This window comes from Macaca thibetana, chromosome 6 (genome assembly GCF_024542745.1).
Source record: "Macaca thibetana thibetana isolate TM-01 chromosome 6, ASM2454274v1, whole genome shotgun sequence".
NCBI classification, from domain to species: domain Eukaryota; kingdom Metazoa; phylum Chordata; class Mammalia; order Primates; family Cercopithecidae; genus Macaca; species Macaca thibetana.
The window spans coordinates 13,373,470-13,395,915 of NC_065583.1; the positions used below are offsets into that span (position 1 = coordinate 13,373,470).

General features: G+C 45.5%; 1 protein-coding gene across 5 annotated transcripts in view; it reads right to left on the reverse strand.

The window, feature by feature from the left end:
* Window positions 1-22,446, reverse strand: part of WWC1 (WW and C2 domain containing 1) — a 175,589-nt gene that overhangs the window by 90,858 nt on the left and 62,285 nt on the right. For all 5 annotated transcript variants that reach the window (XM_050794638.1, XM_050794637.1, XM_050794635.1 and 2 more), the window contains exon 2: window positions 8,606-8,715. In XM_050794638.1, coding sequence (XP_050650595.1) covers window positions 8,606-8,715 — 110 coding nt within the window. The remainder of the gene's footprint in view (window positions 1-8,605; window positions 8,716-22,446) is intronic.

Sequence of the window (22,446 nt, forward strand, 5' to 3'; positions counted from 1 at the left end):
GTCCATTTTGAGTTTAATTTTACACATGGTGTGAGGCAAGGGTAGAAGTGGAGGTGTATTTTTTTTCCATGTGGATACCAGTTGTACCAGCAATTGCTGAAAAAAGATTAATCCTTCAAGGGCATTGGGCCTTTTAAAAGTTCTTTACCTGGTTCTAAAGAGCTGTATTGGCTGGGTGCAGTGGCTCACGCCTGTAATGCCAGTACTTCGGGAGACCGAGGCAAGTGGATCACTTGAGGTCAGGAGTTCAAGACCAGCCTGACCAACATGGCGAAACCCTGTCTCTACTAAAAATACAAAAATTAGCTGGGCGTGGTGGCGCGTGCCTGTAATCCCAGCTACTTAGGAGGCTGAGGCAGGAGAATCACTCAAACCTAGGAGGCAGAGGTTGCAGTGAGCCAAGATCGCGTCATTGTACTCCAGCCTGGGTGAGAAGAGTGAAACTCCGTCTCAAAAAAAAAAGAGAAGAGTTGTGTTAATGCTGTTAGTTCTGAACTGTCACACCCTGAGGGGGTCCTCCCACAGCCCAGCCCCTTCTGCTGACACTACCCTTCCTCAAGTCCATCTTACCAAAATAGGTAACTTTATAACTGGCAGGCCCTTTGAGATCACCTTGGCCACTACGTTTTAGTTCTTGTTTTAATTAAAAGTATACATAGATACAGCTTAATAATTCAGTGCACCATAAAATTTCCCACATAAAACATCTCCCTCACATCCCTCTTTCCAAAAGCAGCTACTTCCCAAACTTGTATCTACTTTAGTGCAGGCATCATTGAGAACCACTTCTCCACTTTCTTCTGCTCCATGCTCTAAATCTCTCCCTACAAACACACTCCATACACATTCTCCATACAGCACACATAGCAGTACACTCATGAGCTCTCCATACACCCACCCCTTCCTACACTTGCCACACACCTGTTTTCTCCACACTGCATACACACCCACACCGCTAACAATACTGCATTTTCCAAGGGCCTTAGCAACAACAAAAGCAATTCTCTTACAAACATCTGGAGAATATTCAACATTGTTACTATGCAAAGGAGTGTAAATTCGAAATAATGAAGTAAGAGTTTAAACCTATGATAAATGTATCAAAAGTCAAAAGAAATGATGATTGCCCCATACTGATGAAGGTCTGAGGAAAACAGTACCCTCATGGCTTGTGGCAATACAGGCTGATATAATCTTTTGGAAATATTCACCAATCTAGGAAAGTATACTAAAAGCTCCCAAAGTATTTATAACTTTGACTTAAAAATCCTATACTTGGAAATGAATTTTCAGGAAATTATCACAAACAAAGTAACATACACAAAGAATCTTCCCTGAGTGCTATTTGAAGTAACTAATAAATGAAAATAAACCAAAAGGTTGGCAACAGGGGCATTACGGTACTTCCATTATATGTTTTATTTTTTACTTTTTCAAAAAATTTAACTTTTAAATTTTAGATTCAGGGGGTACATGTACATGTTTGTTACATGGATGTATTGCATGATGCTGAGGTTTGGGGTATGACTGAACTGGTCACCCAGGTACTGTGCATAGTACCCAATAGGTAGTTTTTCAACTTTTGCTCCCATCTCCCTACCCTCTCTAGTAGTCCCTGCTGTCTATTGCTGCCATCTTTTATGTCCATAAGTACCCATTGTTTACCTCCCACTTATAAGTGAGAACATCTAGTATTTGATTGTCTGTTCTTGTGTTAATTTGCTTAGGATAATGGCCTCCAGCTGTATCCATGTGGCAGCAAAGGACATGATTTTTGCTTTTTAATGGCTGTATAGTATTCCATGGTGTATATGTACCACATTTTCTTTATTCAATCCACCACTGATGGGCACTGAGGTTGGTGCCATGTTTTTGATATTAGGAATAGTACTGTAATGAACATATGAGTGCATGTATCTTTTGGTAGAATGATTTCTTTCCTTTTGGATATATAGCTAGTAATAGGACTGCTGGGTTGAATGGTAGTTCTAAGTTCTTTGAGATATCTCCAAACTGCTTTCCACTGTGGTTGAACTAATTTACATTCCCACTGACAGCATATAAGTGTTCTCTTTTCTCCACATCCTCACCAGCATCTGTTGTTTTTTGACTTTTTAATAATAGCCATTCTGACTGGTGTGAGATGGTATCTCACTGTGGTTTTGATTTGCATTTCTCTGATGATCACAGATGTGGAGCATTTTTTCATATGTTTGTTAGCCTCTTTTATGTCTTCTTTTGAGAAGGGTCTGTTCATTCTTTTGGTCACTTTTTAATGGGGTTGTTTTTTGCTTGTTGATTTTTTAAAGTTCCTTATAGATTCTGGATATTAGACCTTTACTGGATGCATAGTTTACAAATATTTTCTCCCATTCCATAGGCTGTCTGTTTACTCTGTTGATAGCTTCTTTTGCTATGCAGAAGCTCTTTAGTTTAATTAGGTCCCGTTTGTCAATTTTAGTTTTTGTTGCAATTGCTTTTGAGGACTTACTCATAAAATCTTTCCCAAGGCTAATGTACAGAATGGTATTTCCTAGGTTTTCTTCTAGGCTTCTTATAGTTTGAGGTCTTACATTTAAATCTTTAATCCATTTTGAGTTAATTTTTGAATATGGTAAAAGGTAGGGGTCCAGTTTTATTCTTTTGCATATGGCTAGCCAGCTATCCCAACACCATTTATTGAACAGGAAGTCTTTTCCTCACTGCATATTTTTGTCGACTTAGTTGAAGATCAAATAGCTGTAGGTGTGCGGCTTTATTTCTAAATTCTCTATTCTGTTCCATCGGTCTATGTGTCTGCTTTTGTACTAGTATCATGCTGTTTTGGATACTGCAGCCTTATAGTATAGTTTGAAGTTGGATAATATGATGCCTCTGGCTTTGTTCTTTCTGCTTAGATTTGCTTTGGCCATTTGGACTCTTTTCTGGCTCAAAATGAATTTAGAATAGTTTTTTCCAATTCTGTGAAAAATGATGTTGGTAGTTTGATATGAATAGCATTGAATCTGCAGATTGATTTATGCAGTATGGCCATTTAAACAATGTTGATTCTTCCGATCCATGAGCATGGAATGTTTTTCCATTTGTTTGTGTCATCTGTGATTTCTTTCAGCAGTATTTAGCAGTTCTCCTTGTAAAGATCTTTCACCTCCTTGGCTAGATGTATTCCTAGGTATTTTTTGTGTGTGTGGCTACTGTAAATGGGATTGCATTCTTGATTTGGTTCTCAGTTTGAACATTATTGGTGTATAAAAATGTTATTGATTTTTTATATTTATTTCGTATCCTGAAACTTCACTGAAATCACTTATCAGTTCTAGAAGTCTTTTGGCAGAATCTTCAGGGTTTTCTAGGTATAGAATCATATCATCAGTGAAGAGAGAGATTCTGACTTCTTCTTTTCCAATTTGGATATCTTCTATTTCTTTCTCCTGCTCTGGCTAGGACTTCCTCCCTTATGTGTTAAAATGTATTGACACATCCTTTTGATGTATTAAAAATGACAAATATGGGCCAGGCACAGTGGCTCACGCCTGTAATCCCAGCACTTTGGGAGGCCCAGGCAGGACGATCACCTGTGGTCAGGAGTTTGAGACCAGCCTGGCCAACATGGTGAAACCCAATCGCTACTAAAAATACAAAAATTAGCTAGGCATGGTGGCACATGCCTGTAATTCCAGCTACTCAGGAGGCTGAGGCAGGAGATTTGTTTGAACCCGGGAGGCGGAGGTTGCAGTGAGCCAAGATCACACCACTGCACTACAGCCTGGGGATAGAGCAAGACTCTGTCTAAAAAATAAAGAGACGAATATGAAGATTATATAGTATCCCTTAGATATCTATGATATAGTATGAAGAGAAAACAGACATACAATTTGATCACTGATTAAAACCATCTAATCATGGTATGTGTCGATAATCAGTGGGGATACTGAATACTGACATGAAATAATAAAAATGGCTTATGTTTTAGAAACCGTTGTCTGTAGGCTGGGCATGGTGGCTCACGTCTGTATTCCCAGCACTTTGGGAGGCCAAGGTGGGTGGATCACCTGAGGTTAGGAGTTTGAGATCAGCCTGGCCAGTGTGGTGAAACCCCATCTCTACTAAAATTACAAAAATTAGCTGGGCGTGGAGGCGGGCGCCTGTAATTCCAGCTACTTGGGAGGCTGAGGCAGGAGAATCGCTTGAGCCCGGAAGGTGGAGGTTGCAGTGAGCCGAGATCCGCCACTGTACTCCAGCCTGGGCAACAGAATGAGACTCCATCTAAAAAAAAAAAAAAAAAAAAAAAAAAAAAAAAAGGAAAAGAAAAGAAAAGGAAAAAAAGAAAGAGTTGTCTGCATTGCTGCTTCCAATTCCTCCCCTCTGTTTTATTTTAGATTCACTCTAGTCAGGCATTTGCCTCTAGTCCTTGTCCAAAGCTGCCCTCCAAAGTCAGGGTCACCCAGGTTGCTACATCTATTGGCCTATCCTTGGTCCTCTTTGTATTTGCCCTGTCAGAAGCATTCGACACTGTTGGCAATTCTCTGCTTGATAGTTTCCTTCACATGGCTTCCAATACACTCGGTTTCTCTCCCTCCTTTCTGATCACTCTTTCTCAGAATCAGTGCTGCTTTTCCTCTTCTTACCACCCTCTGTTGTCTGGAGACCCATGGCTTATTCCTTGGTCCTCTCCTCTGCTTCATTCCCAACCAACTTAATGTCTTTACATACTAGCTATATGCCAGCAACGCTCAAATACTTATCTTCAGCCCAGATCTCTCTCTCCTAAAGTCCAGATTCGTATATCAAACTGTCAAGCCACATGTCCTCTCAGATAGGTAACAGGCATCTAAGTCTCAGCGTATTCAAATGAACTCCTGCTCTTCCGTGCTAAGTCTACTCCCCCTGCAGTTCTCTCCACTTGGTTGACAGCAACTCCATCCTTCTAGTTGCTCAGCTCCAGAAGTTATTCTTTCCTTTTTCTCTCACACTTTGCATGCAATCTATCGGGAAATCCTGCTGTCTTTACCTAGAAAATGCATCCAGCACCTGACCAATCTTCATCCTGACCACTGCTACAGCCCTGATCTAGGGTGCCTGGACTGTGGCATCTGTCGCTCACAAGTGCCTCCGCCCTTGCCCTAGTAAGGTGTATTCTCAGCATGGCAGTCAGATTGGCCCTTTTAAGGCATAAGTCAGATCATGCTACTCATCTGTTTAAAACTCTCCAATGGCTCACTCCCATCTCACACAGAGCAAGAGCTAGGCCTCTGGGGCAGACCACTAACTGACCTCTACTCTGCCGCACTCTGTCCTGATGTCCTTCTCCCCTCTCCTCACTCATTATGCTACATGTACACTTGCCTCTTTGCTATCCCTTGACCAAGCTATATATGTGATCACACTCTGGAGTCCTTGTTCTATCTATGCTTTCTATTTGAAATGCTCTCTCACCTCATTCACGTCTTAGCTCAAATCTCATTTTCTCAACAAGATCTTCTTCCCTGAAGACCATATTTAATGGTACTCTTGGTCATCATTACCACTGCCCTTTCTTCACCACCCCCAAACACACCTCAGCTCCCCCACTTTGCTCCTTTTCTGTGTACTGAACATACTACGTCAGCTACTTATTTATTTTTTATCTAACATACCTCGTCAGCTACTTATTTATTTTTTGTCTCTCCTGCCAAAATGAAATTTCTGTAAGAGCAAGGATCTTTGCCATTTTGTACTCTCATGTATCACAAGCTCCCAGAACAGTTGGCCAATAAACATTTGCTAAATCAACGAATGTTCGATGGTGAATGTATGAGCAAACTGTTGTTTGATTATATTGTGCCTATACCTTTTTTTTTTTTTTGAAGAGTCTTGCTCTGTTGCCCAGGCTGGAGTGCAGTGGTGGGATCTCGGCTCACTGCAAGCTCCACCTCCCAGGTTCACGCCATTCTGCCTCAGCCTCCTGAGCAGCTGGGACTACAGGTGCCCACCAACACACCCGGCTAATTTTTTGTATTTTTATTTTTTGAGACGGAGTCTTGCCCTGTTGCCCAGGCTGGAGTGCAGTGGCGTGATCTCCGCTCACTGCAAGCTCCGCTGCCTCCCGGGTTCACGCCATTCTCCTGCCTCAGCTTCCCGAGAAGCTGGGACTACAGGCGCCCGCCACCACGCCCGGCTAGTTTTTTTTTTGTATTTTTAGTAGAGACGGGGTTTCACCGTGTTTGCCAGGATGGTCTCGATCTCCTGACCTCGTGATCCGCCCGCCTCGGCCTCCCAAAGTGCTGGGATTATAGGCGTGAGCCACCGCGCCTGGCCAATTTTTTGTATTTTTAATAGAGACAGGGTTTCACCGTGTTTGCCAGAATGGTCTCGATCTCCTGACCTTGTGATCCACCCACCTCGGCCTCCCAAAATGCTGGGATTATAGGCGTGAGCCACTGCGCCTGGCCATTTTTTTTTTTTTTTTTTTTTTAATGAGACAAGGCCTTGCTATGTTGCCCAGACTAGCCTTGAACTCCTGGGTTCAAATGATCCTCCTGCCTCAGCCTCCCAAGTACCTGGGACTACAGACACATGTAACCGTGCCCGATATCATGTCTATAACTCTTAAGAGAATTTCAGTCCATGAACAATGCACACACAGAACTGGTCCAAGCGCATGGCTCTGAATGCCTGGGCCTTGGTGCTCATATTCCTACTATATTGGTATCAATGGCTCCATCTACTGAGGTGGTCCCCCACATCCAACCAGACCACCTCAAACCAAGAGGAAACCAGTAGCCTGACAGCTTATGAAACTACCAGATAGAATTCTTCCTGCTATGGCCCCATTTAATCACCCCCATATACCCCATTTCTGCCTTCATTCCCTCAAGAATAAACTCTGCCACAGCCTGCTACTACTTTCTTCCATTTCTCCAATAGCTCCCAGAAGCACCTTGAAATTCCACTCCCGCCATGAGATTTTAATGAGGGGGACGCACTCAGCAATTAGAAACAGGAAAAGACTGATTAGGGCTCCTGCACATCAGTGTTTAACCCAGCATCCCATGCAGCCCTCCAAGCATTAACCTCATTCCCCATACACACTCAATTAGGCATATTTACTTCTCATTATCCAGGACGCAATCACGAGTGCTAATAAAAACCTTTGCTACCCCCAACAATGCAATTAATGCCATTAGCTGTCTCTCAGAAGCTCTTCTACACTTTGGTGCCAACAACAGTCCACTCATTCACCCATTTATTCATGCATTCATGCACGTATGCCCTTTTCTATTTAGCGCAGGTTAAGTTCACACCTACTACGTGTCTTACCAGGCAAAGGCCTGGGACTAGAGAGATGAATTAGACAGTCTCTGCTCTAGGAGACCTACAACAACAGGCAAATGATTATAATACAGGGTGATGAAGGGCACAAGAAAGGTGTGGCCAGGGTGCTACTGAAACCCGGAAGAGGAAGTAGATGGAGAAGTACAACTTCATTCTCCAGGACCAGTTCAAATCCCAGCCCTGCCACATTTTAGCTGTGAGTCTTACATAGTCAATTAATTCTAAATCCCATTTATGACATGGGGATGATCATCTCACCGTCCCACCAGGAATTGGGAAGATTAAAAGAGATAATGCCTATCAAGTGCTCAGCACAGGGCATGGCACAGACGGTGTGCTCAGTAAACAGAGGCTATTAGGATTTGATGCCCTAGCCTCAGCCTTCAGACTTTGCCAGGCACATCCCATTTCATTCCATTTTCTTCTTGCCTGAGAGGATTAAGGGGATGCTACAGTTCAGAAGGCTGAGAGCGAGGCAGAAAAATCCCTTTCTTCTGTACACATGGACAAGTGGGACAGCAAATTTCAGAGAACAGTCCTGGCCAACAGGGTGCTCAATGGATGAGGCCCAAACACACATAAAGTCTCCCCTGCTGGAGGACTGCTCCCTGGGTTTCTCCACCTGTCAGACAACCTGCTTCTTTTCTCCAGTCATCCCTCCATCACAGTCTGAGACAGAGGTACTAGGAATCTTTGTAATGGATCAGGATACTCGGATCACAGATATGAAGTGAGCATGGGCTGACTGGTATGACGGGCCAGACAAACGCACACACATACACACACACACACTCTCTCTCTTGCCAATCCACTATGGACATATATGCATACGTGCTGTGGGGGGCCTGCTAGGGCTCTGGCTGCTCTAAGATGGTCTGGCAATGACAATGACACATCTTTCTTTTAGGGGGAAAAAAAGGTATGCCCATAAATTTATATATGTAAATATATATATGCATATGTACACATACACACACACAAACACATGATTAGAAAATTTCTGGAATGATACACAAGAAACTGTTCGCAATGGCTGCTCCCATAAAATTGGGGAGATGGATTGTGAGAGGAGTTTTAGATTCTATTAAAAACCCTTCTAAACTGTTATTTTTACACGAGCATACATTATCTATCTATATCTACATCGACGTTTCTATCTACATCTATATAAAACAAAATACAATCTGGCTCCAAGAGTCTGCAAGTGGTTCTTCCAGACTTGGAGGGAGGGTGGGCTTGGAGGTAGAGGGACGAAGAGGGCACAGGGAAGGGAGGACCGTCAGGAACTTACTGGTGTTGTGGTCTATGAAGTAATCTCCAACCTGTGGGTCATATGCCTCTTCCCATCCTAGCGGCAACTCATCACTAATGCAGTCGGCAAAGGTGAGCGGTTTGGTGTACCTGGCAAGGGAGAGGAGAAACAGACTCCATCAGCCTACAATCCCCAAACGCCTACAACTTGCTGCTTCTCTGGGCCTCTTGCTTTTCTGGGCTGGCTCAACAGATCCAGAAGTTTTGCACTGCAGCAGCACCAGCTCTGTTGTCCCCTTTGTTCCCGGGAAGGTGAACACATAGCTGCAGCGGCAGGATAAGATCACCCTGTAGGGGAGGCAGGGAATCTGTGTTCTGGTCCCAACTTTGCCACTCCTTTGGAAGTGACTGGAGCAAGTCACCTTCCTTCTTTGAGCCTTTGTTTCTGCATCTCTGATTGAGGGTTTGCAGGAAAAGGGTCTAAGGTCAAGTCTTGTTTCTTGACTTGGACTCCAGCCCCCCTTGGCTCTTCCACCTGCAACTCACTCAGCCACCCCACCTCCAATCCTTATCCTGGCTCTGTCTCACGCCTGTCATGCTCACTTGCCCTTTGGAAGGCTGGCTTGCCGCAACATCAAGAATAGCAGATGTTCCATCCCTGTGAGTTTGGCCAATGAGCAATATTTATTTTCCTCTTGAGCTGATTCCCAAATGCTTGCACCCACAACGGCGCTTCCCTAGACAATCCATGCCAAACTGATCTTTTAGCAATAACCGCTCTCTATGTCCCCATCTTGTGGGGAGTGAAATGGTAGTAATCACCAAGTCTCAGTGGCTAAATCAAATAAACAAATCACTCAACTAAACTAACAAAGGCTTGTCAGTGCTGGAAAACTATCACAAACGATTTGTCAAGTATTTAAACCAGAGTATGGGAAGCTGGGAATCTGGGTATATGAGATTCAGCCTGGGTGGCCCCTCCAGACAGTCACTTTGGTTTCTTCCCATTGCTGCCTCTGCCTAAAATACATATTCTACAACCTCCTTCTCCTGTCTGCTTCCTACCCGATCCCAATTCTGGAAGCCCAGAAGGCTCTGCTTCACATTCTTTCTTTAGATTGGCAAAATGAAGTACAATGGGACAGGACGGGAGATGACTGGGCTGGGGTGTAGGTATTTCTCATCAAGGGCTTCCTTCCAAGGAAGAGACTTGCTAGATATGTCCCCTCCCAACAGCTCCCCTGCTGCTGCATATGGATCATCACCTTTTAAATTCCTTCCTGTGGATTAATTAAATGATTTTAATCAATGGTACAACCAAGCTACAGAATCCTGTGTCCAGCACAATTGGTGCTCAATAAATATTTGTGCAATGGGGCCCAGCACAGTGATTCATGCCTATAATCCCAACACTTTGGGAGGCTGAGGTGGGTGGATCACTTGAGGTCAAGAGTTTGAGACCAGCCTGGTCAATGTGGTGAAACTCCGTCTCTAGTAAAAATGCAAAAATCAGCTGGGCGTGGTGGCTGGTGCCTGTAATCCCAGCTACTCAGGAAGCTGAGGCAGAAGAACCTGGGGAGTGGAGGATGCAGTGAGCCAAGATCGCACTATTGCACTCCAGCCTGGGTGACAGTGCAAAACTCTGTGTCAAAAAAAAAAGAAAAAAAAAAAAGCACAATGGATGAATAATGTAATGAATACATAGGAAAAACCAAAAAAAGATGAGGCTTACACTCTCCTGCCCTCTAAAACCCACTCCAAATCCAACTTAAAGAAAAATACATGAAGAAAGGAATGCTGAAAGAGCCCTAGCTGGACAGGACCTGGTGTGTTCATGTACCACTACACACCCAGGGTCTGGCAGGCTATGAAAAATATCTTTTGGTTGAATGAATGAATACCCAGAAGCTTCTGATAGTAATTTACTGCTGCACTGTGGAAGGCTGCTGGTTCCATGAGGATGAGGTCAGAGGTATGTGATGTGCAACACACTATGTGCTAAATTAGCCGGGTATGGTGGTGCGCACCTGTAGTCCCGGCTACTCGGGAGGCTGAGGTGGAAGAATCGCTTGAGCCCAGGAGTTGGAGGCTGCAGTTAGCGGTGATGGCACCACTGCACTACAAGCTGGGCAACAGAGCAAGACCCTGCCTCTAAAACACAACCACCACCACCACCACCACCACCAACAGCAATAAAACAAATAAGGGTTTAGTAGGCATCACTTACTGGCTGTGTGAATTAGGCAACTTACTTTACTTCTCTGAGCCTCAGTATTCTTATCTGTATAATGAGGACAGTACTAACTCTCCGGTTGTTGGGTGGGTTAAATAAGGCCTGTTTGTGAGTACTTTTAGTGCAGGTGCCAGTGTGAATGGGCACTCAAAAATCATTAGTTATCCTTACCTCCATTACCAGAAGGAGAAACTGAGGCAAAGAAAGACTAAATAACATTCTCAATGTCAAAGACAAAGCTGGGATTTCAAGCAAGATGGCTGGTCTCTAGGGCTCCTGCAGGGAGCACCAGATTCTCTTGAAAGTTGACACCTTCAATGCATCTCCTAAGCCCCATGGGAAAACACAAGCCACCGTTTTGGAGTAGAAGGAGGGAAAATGGGCTCGACACAGGTGATGGGGACTTTCCTCGGCTCAGGATGCACTTGGTTCAGGAGCACCTGCTCTAGATGACCTGGATGAAGTTTCCCCAAAGCCATCTCCAGGCCACCCACCACCGCCCCCCACGCCCTGCCAGATGTCAGAAACAAAAGGCCACTTCCCTCAGTGTCTTGCTCAAAGTTCTTTAAGTGGTTTGTTCCCTCTTCCTTATGGAGAATGAAGACCAGCGACCAAGAGCAAAGCCTCATCTAACATCACCTCATCTAACAAAGCCTTGAAAGGGGCTCTGAGGGAAAGCTCCACACACAGGTATGCCTTCCATGGGGAGTGACTCCATGGCTGATGACAGGTCCATCTGTGGGGAAACAGGCATGGTCAGGCCACCAGCCAGATCATTCTTTCTGGCTCATTCCTCTACCTGCACTGTGCCCAGAGAAGTCCCACCTACCAGCAGAGGTATGAATCTTATATAGACAGTTTGCAACCCAGAAAACCATGAAGACACATCCCCTTCCCAACAGCTCCCCTGTTTCTGCATATGGATCATCACTTTTCAAAATTCCTCCTTGGAGATTAAGTGATTTTAATCAGTGGTGCATCTAAACTACAGACTACTGTGTCTGGCACAATTGGTGCTCAATAAATATTTGTGCATCGGTGAATAAAGTAATTACTATGTAGGAACAATCAAAAAATGAAGTGTTCTGGCCAGGTGTGGTGGCTCATGCCTGTAATCCCAGCTACTTGGGAGGCTGAGGCAGGAGAATTGCTTGAACCTGGGAGGCGGAGGTTGCGGTGAGCCGAGATCGTGCCACTGCACTCCAGCCTGGGTAACAAGAACAAAATTCCGTCTCAAAAAAAAAAAAGATGAAGTGTTCTTTATTTTGCTAACATGAAAGATGCTCTCAATATACTCTGAGAAAAACAACACTGTTGAAAGATAAAAGCTACAGGATAGTGTTACAGTATGACATTTTGCCTGAAGAGTGTATGTATGTGTGTTAGTAAAGAAACTGGAAAGAGACACATTAAAATGCTATCTGAATACAGGGATTTCAGTGTAATTTTCTTTCTTTTCTTTCTTGCTTTTTTTTTTAACTAATGTATTTGCTGTTTTCATATATTAATCATAACTAAAATGTTGACTAATGGCTAACTCTAGGCCTAGAAAGCAAGCTGTGTATGTGACATTCCCTTTCCAGGCAGCAAGTCCTCTTACTGTTTTGCAAATAAGAAAACATGCTTGACATCATACAGTTAGTAAACACCAGAGGTATAACCTGAAGTTCCACTGCCAGATTCCAAAACTCGAGCTCTGCTAATAAAAATTAACAAGACGAAGTGAGTCTCAGAACAATCTGGAACACAGAGCAAGCTCTGCTAGAGGTACAGACGGTGAAACGAGACCAGAGGGACACCTGAAGCAGGCAAAAGGCATGGGGGCTTTAGCATATTTGGGACCTTCAGTTATCTATGTGTTGGTGCAAGGATATTCAAAAGACCTGGGAAATCCATGGCAGCTTAATAAAAAGGCAATTAAGTGTTTCAAAGTCAGCTGGATGCAGTGGCTCACTCCTATAATCCCAGCATTTGGGAGGCTGAGGCAGGTGGATCACCTGAGGTCAGGAGTTCAAGACCAGCCTGGCAAACATGGTCAAACTCCGTCTCTACTAAAAATACAAAAATTAGCCGGGCATGGTGGCAGGCACTTGTAATCCCAGCTACTCAGGAGGCTGAGCCAGGAGAATCACTTGAACCCGGGAGGCAGAGGCTGCAGTGAGCTGATATCATGCCAGTACACTCCAGAGCGATATTCCATCTCAAAAAAAAAAAAAGGAAAAAAAGTGTTTCAAAGTCATTAATGCAAATGATTTACTGAGCTTGCCGGGGGGGAGGATGGAGATGGGGTTAGGAGGATGGCACTGAAACACTGAAAATGTGTCACTATCTGGAAAACCATTAACTCCACTGATTGTTCCAGCCTTACACATTGAGAAGTCAGAGCTAAATACATTTGTTAGCTCTAAGCATCAGTAATGTGACAGACATGTGGATACCCTACCAGGGCACAATGCTGACTCCACCTGCAGTGAGCCTAGACACTGTGCCCAAGAGCAATAAAGCAGAGGGAGGCAAGAAGACCCAAAGCTAGGAGAGGACAAAGGAAAGAGAAACATTTTGGGTTTGATATTCTCATTCTTCTTTGATGCAATCACGGGGGAAATGCCAAAGGGCTGACTGACTGATATCCTGACTCCCAGAGCTCTTCCATGGGAAACAAGGAAGCTCCTATGGAAGGCTATGCAACTTACAAGAAATCTGGACAGCAAGATTCTCTCTGGAACAAATGCCAAGAGGGAGATGAATTATTCAGTGTGTAGAGATGTGTCATTCAGGATGAAGAGATGTGTTTTTGGCTGCACAAAGATTTAAACAGACACACTCACACATATATACATGCACACACTCACTCTTCTTGCCAGTTGAGGAGAGGAATTGTCCATTTAAACCAGCCACCCCCACTTCCCCGGGGAACTGTGGGTACTCCTCTGGCCTGAAATGTTTCACCTTGGGCAAGTGCTAAGGATGCAACCTGGGAAGAAATGTCTGCTTTCAGATGTGGCCAGGACTTGGGGGCCTGCCTGGAACTTCCAGCCCCCACCCTCGGGTGAAGCAATTCACCACCATCCAGCCTGGTTCAGTCGGTCCCTGCTTCCAGCCTCCACATCTCGGGCTGCCGAAAACCCCAATTGTGAAATCAAATGACCCAGATGCTGGAGGGGCAAGAGGGGAGGGTGCCAGACAAGAACGGGTTCTGCCTCTTCTTAATTACAAATCTCTAAAGGAGCACAAACATTCCTGAATATTTCTCAACAGGCCCTCCTGGAAAAAACGGCCGGATGTGTCGCCGTGGAGACAGGTAGGTTCTGCCAGGAGCACCCTACAAACAGCACACAGGCACACCTGTCGGGGAGAGCCGCCTGGGGGGGCTGGAAGCCTCCCTTACCCTCCTCTCAGGGGCAACCACCAGTGGGTAACTGGTAGTCACTTTCCTACGGGCTGTGGGGACATGAGACCACGGTGGGCATTTGGTATTCTGACAATGTGCCTTTTCTAAGGAGGCGGCTCAGAGGAGGAGAGGAAAGCCTCTGCCAAGTCTAATACTCGGTGGTGATTCTCTCGGGACTGAAGAATGCATACCCTATCTTTCATGTTCCTAGTGTTTCCCGAGCAAGCCCCAGCTTCCCACAGTAACCTCTTTATTACCGTCCAGCAGGATGCTGGCCTGCTCTCTCTGAGGGCTGGCTGGGCGGGATCACTTTCCAAAGGGCTCTCCAGACTCCAAGCCAAGAACTGTCCAAACTGAGCCGAACCTCTCCTCCCCAGCCCAGGCACAATGGCCAGGCTGGTTCTTCCCGCCCCGGGCTGTTTCACACGCATAGTTCCCATAGCTGAGGTTGCACAATTCCTGATAACGCTTCTCCACCTGGGGCTGCTGCAGAGCACCATTTCTAAGCAGTCCCTTCACCTTTCGCTCCGGGGACACCAGAGTGAACAGGAAGAAAGGCAATGTTTGAAGTCCTCCTTCCTTTCATTCAGTTTGGTTCAGACGCTTTTATTCATTGTCTAACAAATCTGGGGATGATAAAAATAACCATCTCTCAAGTTTGTTAGGAGAGCTGAATACATGACACACAGCAGAGCCTTCGTTAACACCAGCTACAGAGGAAAGAGACAGATAGGGCCTTGCCCTTACAGTCTAGAGGGCGAGATGCACCCTGGCCAGAAGCAAATCAACAGGGATCCATTTCAGAGAGATCCATGCTATTCAGGTGAAGTGGAGGCGGAGGTTGGCTGTGGGGGCTCTGGGGCCTGGGTATGCACTTTGGATTATTCCTCTGAGCACTGCCCTTGTGTTGAGCTGGAGGGTGACCCACAGACACTCTCTGCCTCACGTTCCACTCTCATCCTTCCACCCTCATTTCAATTGATCCACCAAGCAACAAGAATTTATCAAGTGGGTATGGCACTCCAGGCCCATGCTAGGCACTACGAGGGCTCAGACACTTGAAGAAGCCAGGTTTCTGCCTCCAGGGGCTGAGGGTCTGGCCGGGGAACAAGACTCACACTCCAAACAGGCAGGGAGTCATCCCCACAACATTCCATGGGAGTGTATGTGGCTGTAACGCTACCCGCGGCCTGAGCCTCAGGTAATTAGAGGATGCAGGGATATTTAATAAGGCGCTAGGTCAGCAGTATAGATGTGAAAGGCCAACGGGCCAATGGGCAGGGAGAGAATGCAGCAATGGGGTGTAGTCAGGGAGGGTTGGGGAGGGGAGGAGGAAAGAGAGCTGTGGTCGGCTCCATGGTTAAGGAGGAGGCAGGGTAGATGTTACCCACAAAGGCTCAGGAATGGGAAGCAAGGCTGAAACCCAGGCTCCGCCTCTTCCAAAACTGTGCGTGGGTTATGTAATCTGCTTGAGAGGAGTTTTCTTCTCTTTGAAACTTACACGGGAAGTCCCACTCTAGTAAGAGTGTTGTGGGGATTAAATGAGATAACCTATATAGTATCTAGCGCCGGGACAGGCACGAGACAAGCCCTTGATAAATGTGGGTTGTAAACATAATCAGAGAGTTCTGTGCATCGTGAAGAATCACGTCACCCTTCATCTCAAATCCTTAACACGTGAGCTATCATCACCACCATCACCCCCCCACCAACCATTATCAGTCTTCACCCTAAGAGATGCACGGTGGTGGTTAAAACTCACAGGTCTGGAGTCAGACATCTGGGCCCCAATACAGGCACTGTCACTCATTAGCTCTGTCCCCTTGGGCATTAACTCTAACCTGTGTGGCTTTGTTTCCTCATCCATGAGATGGCGGTGCTCAAAGTCACTGCTGCGTTAAAATGGGCTGTGCTGACTACATGGCATTCAGGCCTCAATCTACATTGGCTGTTACGATTAGTTAGGTTTTAGACCCCATTTTCATGATGGGAAACTGAAGCAAAATAATTGTCCTGGCTTGCACAACTAATAAACCTTGCACTGTACTCTACCACCTCCCTTCCTGGAGAAGCTGGGACTGCTTAAACCATCTTTTTTTTTTTTTTTTGAGATGGAGTCTCGCTCTATCACCCAGGCTGGAGTGCAGTGGCGTGATCTCAGCTCACTGCAGTCTCCACCTCCCAGGGTTCAAGTGATTTTCCTGCCTCAGCCTCCTGAGTAGCTGGGACTACTCATGCTACCATGCCAGGCTAATTTTTGTATTTTTATAGAGGTTGGATTTCCCCATGTTGGTCAGGCTGGTCTCAAACTCCTGACCTCAAGTGATCCTCCTATCTCGGCCTCCCAAAGTACTGGGATTACAGGTGTAAGCCACCATACCTGGCTTCCTCTCTCTTTTTAGAAAGTTAAATGGGAGAAAGTAGGAGACGGTAGCTGCATTGGATTTGGTTCTCAAAGTCTGCTTTCTGAAGGAGGAGGCATTTATACCTGGAATTCCCAAGTTCTTCTTCTCTTAAGCACTTCCCTCCCTCTTGTTCTCTACTCTCAGAACACCTGTCTCAAAATTCTGGCTTTTCCACCCTTAGATCTCTGTGCTTCCTTACTCTGTTTGGGTTGGCTTATCCAGAAGTTTTCTTGGCCTAGTCATTCCCATTCCTAAAATTCTTTTATAGAAAAAAGAAGAGGAGGGAGAGCTGGAGGGGAGATTCCAGACTGTCCCTCCACCCCAAACCCTCCCTACCTTCAGACTAGGCCCCCACAAACCAGTGATTCACCTCCCTGCTGCCAAATCTTGGATGCCGTCTTCCCTCTGCCCTGCTGGGTTGGTAAGATCACACACCTATGCCCTTTGGGCCCATCCCCTTCCTTCACCTCCATCTTGAGTCTCTATGCTTATCTGTTCCTACTCACTGACACGGGGTGAATCCGGGCTGCTAATCCCCTCTGTGTGCCGCCTGTTGGGTTTAAGAGTTCAGTTCTGAGAACCAAATCACGGATTAGAGGAGATAAAGCCAACTGACAACCTGAGGGCCAAATTCAGCCTGGAGATATGTTTGTTGATCTACTACAGTGCTATATTTTAAAAATGGACTTAGCACGCCTTTGGGGACAGGTACTCTCTGGATGCACTTTGTCCCCAGTGCTTTCTAATGTGTCACTCCTGCCTCTCGGTTAACAGCAGAGGGCTCTGGAGCCAGACTCGCTGGCTTTGAATCCAGGCTCTGTCATTTTCTAGCTGTGTGACCTTGGACAAGATATGTAAACTCTCTGTGGCTCAGTTTTCACATTTGCAAAACAAGAAAAATAAGAACACATACACTGAGCACTCACTATGTACCAGCGACTGTTCCAAGCACTTTACGTGTTTACATATTTACTCAGTTGGCCTTCACAACAGGCCTTTCCGGCAGGTACCATTCAGACCTGCCCCACAGTGTTCCTTGAAGCTTACATGAGATAATGCATGGAACAGCACATGAGTACACAGTGAGTGCTTGATAAATGTGATTAATTAATTAATTTATTTTTTGAGATGGAGTTTCACTCTTGTTGCCCAGGCTGAAGAGCATTGGCATGATCTCAGCTCAGTGCAACCTCTGCCTCCTGGGTTCAAGCGATTCTCCTGCCTCAGCCTCCCGAGCAGCTGGGACCACAGGCACCTGCCACCATGCCCGGCTAATTTTTTCTATTTTTAGTAGAGATGGGGTTTCACCATGTTGGCCAGGCTGGTCTCGAACTCCTGACCTCAAGTGATCCACCCACTTCAGCCTCCCAAAGTGCTGGGATTACAGGTGTGAGCCACTGCACTCAGCCGAGTGATTTATTTTTCACACTGCCGTACAAGTGAGGCCCCCAATGTAGAGAACGTTAAAATTAAAAGAAACCCAACAAATCAACTCCCTTTCTTTACCAATGAGGAAACTGAGGGACAGAGAGAAAAGACTTGCCTGGAGACACCCAAGGATCTAGGGAACCTGGGGACCAACTCCAGCCCTGCATCACATAATGTCAGGAGATCAAATCAGCTTGGTGCTGGGCTTGGCTCCACCTGAAATTCAATAAGTGTCTGAACAGCCTCCAAGAAATAGGTATTGATAGCATTTTCCTAGGCTAACGAACCCTATTATGCCGAAGGAGAATGATCACTGGGTAGGAACCAAGATGGAGAACTATGAAGCTCCCATTCATGGAGAAATGAGGTTGGGAGGTGGGCTCTTCATTTTTCTTGTTACCTCCTTAGAAGGTAATTTCCTAAAAGTCCCACACCACAGTAGAATGAAGACCCTGGAATATCTGTTTGCTCCTCACCCAGCTCAACCCCAGCTTCATCCTCATTCCTGAATTAGGAATTAGGCTATGGAAGCTCCGTGCCCTAAAGAAAAAGCCAACAGAACAGGAGAGGACTCCCAGTTCAATCCTTCCTAACTGTGTAATCTCAGCCCATTCCTCCCTCAGTTCTGAGCCTCAGTTTTCCTGCAGGTACAGAGCAGACAAGAAAATCTGCTTCCCAGGTTCTTGCATTCATCAGTGCATGGAGAAGACTCGACACAGCACCTAGCACACAACCCCAGGCAGGCCTACAGCCCTCCTCCTTTCCGTGTTTAGGACTCTGGCGACACTCAAACCCAAGCCTTAATCCTTCCAGCCTCATGAGCTGGGTTCCCAAGGGCTCTTCCCAGGTGCTGGGCTGTCTAGAAGCCTTGTTAGCAGCAACTGCAGAGGCAGCAGCTCACCCTGCCCTGGAATTTGGCCATTCCAGAATCTTCTGCTCCTTGAGCTCTGACCCTTACCACACAGCTGGAGGAGCTGGTCCTTCTAGAAATGGAATTGACCATGAAGACTTTTCTGGGATCCTGTCTGACTTAGGGCCCCTCCCATGACTGTATGGTTTAGACAGAACACTGGAAGAGGAATGATGAGATCTGGGCTTGAAGCCTGACAATGCCCTTGGGCAAGGCACTCCTCTTGCTGGACCTTAACCCTCTCTCTCTGGGTCTTTCCCACCTGCAAAATGAGGAAGCTGGAATATAACACCACTAAGGCACCCTCTGCAGCTTTAGTCTAATATCTGGTCAACCTGTCCCAAAGGTCAGGGCAGCTTCCACTTAAGGCCAGTGAAGCACTAGGCATGGGACCATATGCTCCATGTAAAATAGATCGCTTCCTTTATTCTAACAATATTTCTGTGAGGCAGGTACCGTCACCCCAATTTCACCAACAGGAAACTGATGCTTAATAGTAATAGCAGGCTGGGCGCGGTGGCTTACGCCTGTAATCCCAGCACTTTGGGAGGCCGAGGCGGGAGGATCACAAGGTCAGGAGATCGAGACCACGGTGAAACCTCGTCTCTACTAAAAATATAAAAAAAAAATTAGCCAGGCGCGGTGGTGGGCGCCTGTAGTCCCAGCTACTCAGGAGGCTGAGGCAGGAGAATGGCGTGAACCCGGGAGGCGGAGCTTGCAGTGAGCCGAGATCGCACCACTGCACTCCAGCCTGGGGAACAGAGCCAGACTTCGTCTCAAAAAAAAAAAAAAAAAAAAAAAGTAATAGCAATAATAATAAAAGCGAAATTTCATTGAGTATTTGCAAAGTGCCAGGCACTGCCCAATGTCCTTTACATAGACCCTATTTCACCAAAAGATGCACATTTTTAAACACATTCAGCATTTTCTGAAACTCTGATGTATGCTACCACTACTGACATCCTACAACTGCCATCAGCTAGGCAGCAGTCCTGATAGAGCTGTCACTGTCTGTGTGTGCACATATATCAAAGACCCAGCACTGCCCCTGGTGGAATGGGTGCCACAGGCTTGGGATAAAAATCCCACAGACAAGACACTGAGGAATTCAAAAATTCCTCAATAAAGTTGTAAGCACTTTTAACCCCTAGGAACCAAATGGTTGTGGAAAGGTGTGGAGAACGTAGTCAACAGACCTGTTTAGCAACATTCCCAAAGCAGGACTCTGAAGCTGGCTACCTCTACAGAATTGCCAGGCTTTGAGTCCCTTTGTGGGTCCTTATAACAAGGCTGCACGACTAACACTCTTAAGGGCACAAAGGACAATATTAAAAGCACAGACATTAATAACTCAGCTAAAAAGCTACTCCAAAGAACTGGATTCTGAATGGGAAGACACTGTAGGAACACCACAGCTTTATTTCGCTCATGTATTCCTTTGCGGGTTTTTTGTACACATATAAGTGATATGTGAGTTAAAAGAGAAAAAAACCAAAAAAACTAAGTTTAAAAGATTTATTTCAACAAATATAAAATAAACATTCTAATTACATAAAAACATTGCGACATAGTTTAATTGGCACAATTTCCCCTTCTTACGGCACGTACAATAATGGTGCTTCTTAAAATCAATATTTTCTTTATTTACAATAACCCCAAGCTAGAAACAATCCATATATCCATCAATAGGTAAATGGATAGACAACTGTGGTATAGTCAAGTAAGAGAATACTACTCAGCAATAAAAAGGAATAAACTATTAAAATAGGCAGTAACAAAGATTAATTTCAGACACACTTTAGATAAAAATCTCTATAGTGTATAGGCCAGACGTGGTGGCTCACGCCTCTAATCCCAGCACTTGGGGATGCTGAGGTGGGTGGATCACTTGAGCTCAGGAGTTCAAGACTAGCCTGGGCAACATGGTGGAACCCCGTCTCTACAAATATAAAAAAATTAGCCAGGCATGGAGGCGTGTACCTGTAGTCCCAGCTACTTGGGAGGTGGAGGGGAAAGGATCCTTTGAGCTGGGGAAGTAGAGGTTGCAGTGAACCCAGGTCATGGCACCATACTCCAGCCTGGGTGACAGAGTGAGAGTCTGTCTCAAACACACACACACACACACACACACACACACACACACACACACACCCCCACACCCCACCACCACCACCACCACCACCAGCAACAAAAACCATATACTGTGTGATTCCATTTATACAAAATTCTAGAAAAAACAAATTAATTACAGGGGCAGAAAGCAGGTCAGTGGTTGCCTGGGGAGGAGGGTTAGAGGGAGAGGGTTACAGAGAGGCACAAGAAAAGTTTTGGAGATAAGAAGGTTTGTTATACTGATTATGATGAGGAGTTGCCACACGTGTATGTATACATGTATGTGTGTGTATGACACACATATATATATGCGTGTCAAAGCTCATAAAATTGTTTAAACACATACCATTTAGAAGACTTCAAAAATTCCTCAATAAAGTTGTAAGAAAAAAGAAAATGTCAATTCAATGCAACATATTAACTGATTTACAACAATCTTATACATAGTATTACTAGCTCCATTTTATAGATGTAGAAACTGAGGCACAGAGAGGTTAACTGGTTTGTCCAAGGACATTCAGCTTGTTGAGAGGCAAATCCAACTGGTATCAATTCTCAGCTATACCACTGAGTGACTGTGGGCACCTTCCCAGACCCTGGGCTGCTGTTTGCCCATCCCTACCATGAGGTGACAAAGTGATGGCTACAGGGACCTTTCAGCGCTGAGTTTCCATGACTGTATCCCAAGGATGTGTTCGGGGTCATGCAGCCAGAGGAGTGGATCCTTCTGGACACTCAGGTTCCCTGACACTCACTGAGCTCTCTTTGCCCATCCTCATTCATTCTCTGAACACACCTCCTGACATCTCCTTATTGTATAGAACAAGTCATCCCTCCAGGACCACTATGTGAAGCCTTTTCTAAACTAAGCTGTGCATTGCCTACCAAAGGTGTCCTACCAGGGCCCCAGGGAGACATGACACTGTTTCCCCAGGTCACCCACCCAGATAGACAGGGCCTTCCTGAGACCTGTTCCAGATGCTGCAGCTGACATGTCTGGAAAACCACAAGCCAGCATGGCCCACCATATGCAAGGATCCCAAGTGTTTGCACACTCAGATTCCCAAGTGAACGCATCACAGTGGGCAACTGATCTAGCCAGAAGCCACCTTGTCTGCAACTCGACTGCTATTTCTTTGGTTTTTAGGACCACAGAGGCCTATAGTAACTGATTACAAAGGAGCTCTGCACAAGAGTTGAAAAATGGTTTTCACCTCTGAAAAGTACGACTTGCTTTATGGGTTTATTTTTCTCCCATCATTTCTTTTTAAAGAAGAACATAAATAGAATGTTATTCCCTGAAGGGAAGCCCTACCTGCAAGTCAACATGAAACACCGAAGTGTTCTGAGCTGAAGGCGGCTGGATGAAAGTCAGCAGTGAAACAAATAAGCAATTAAAACA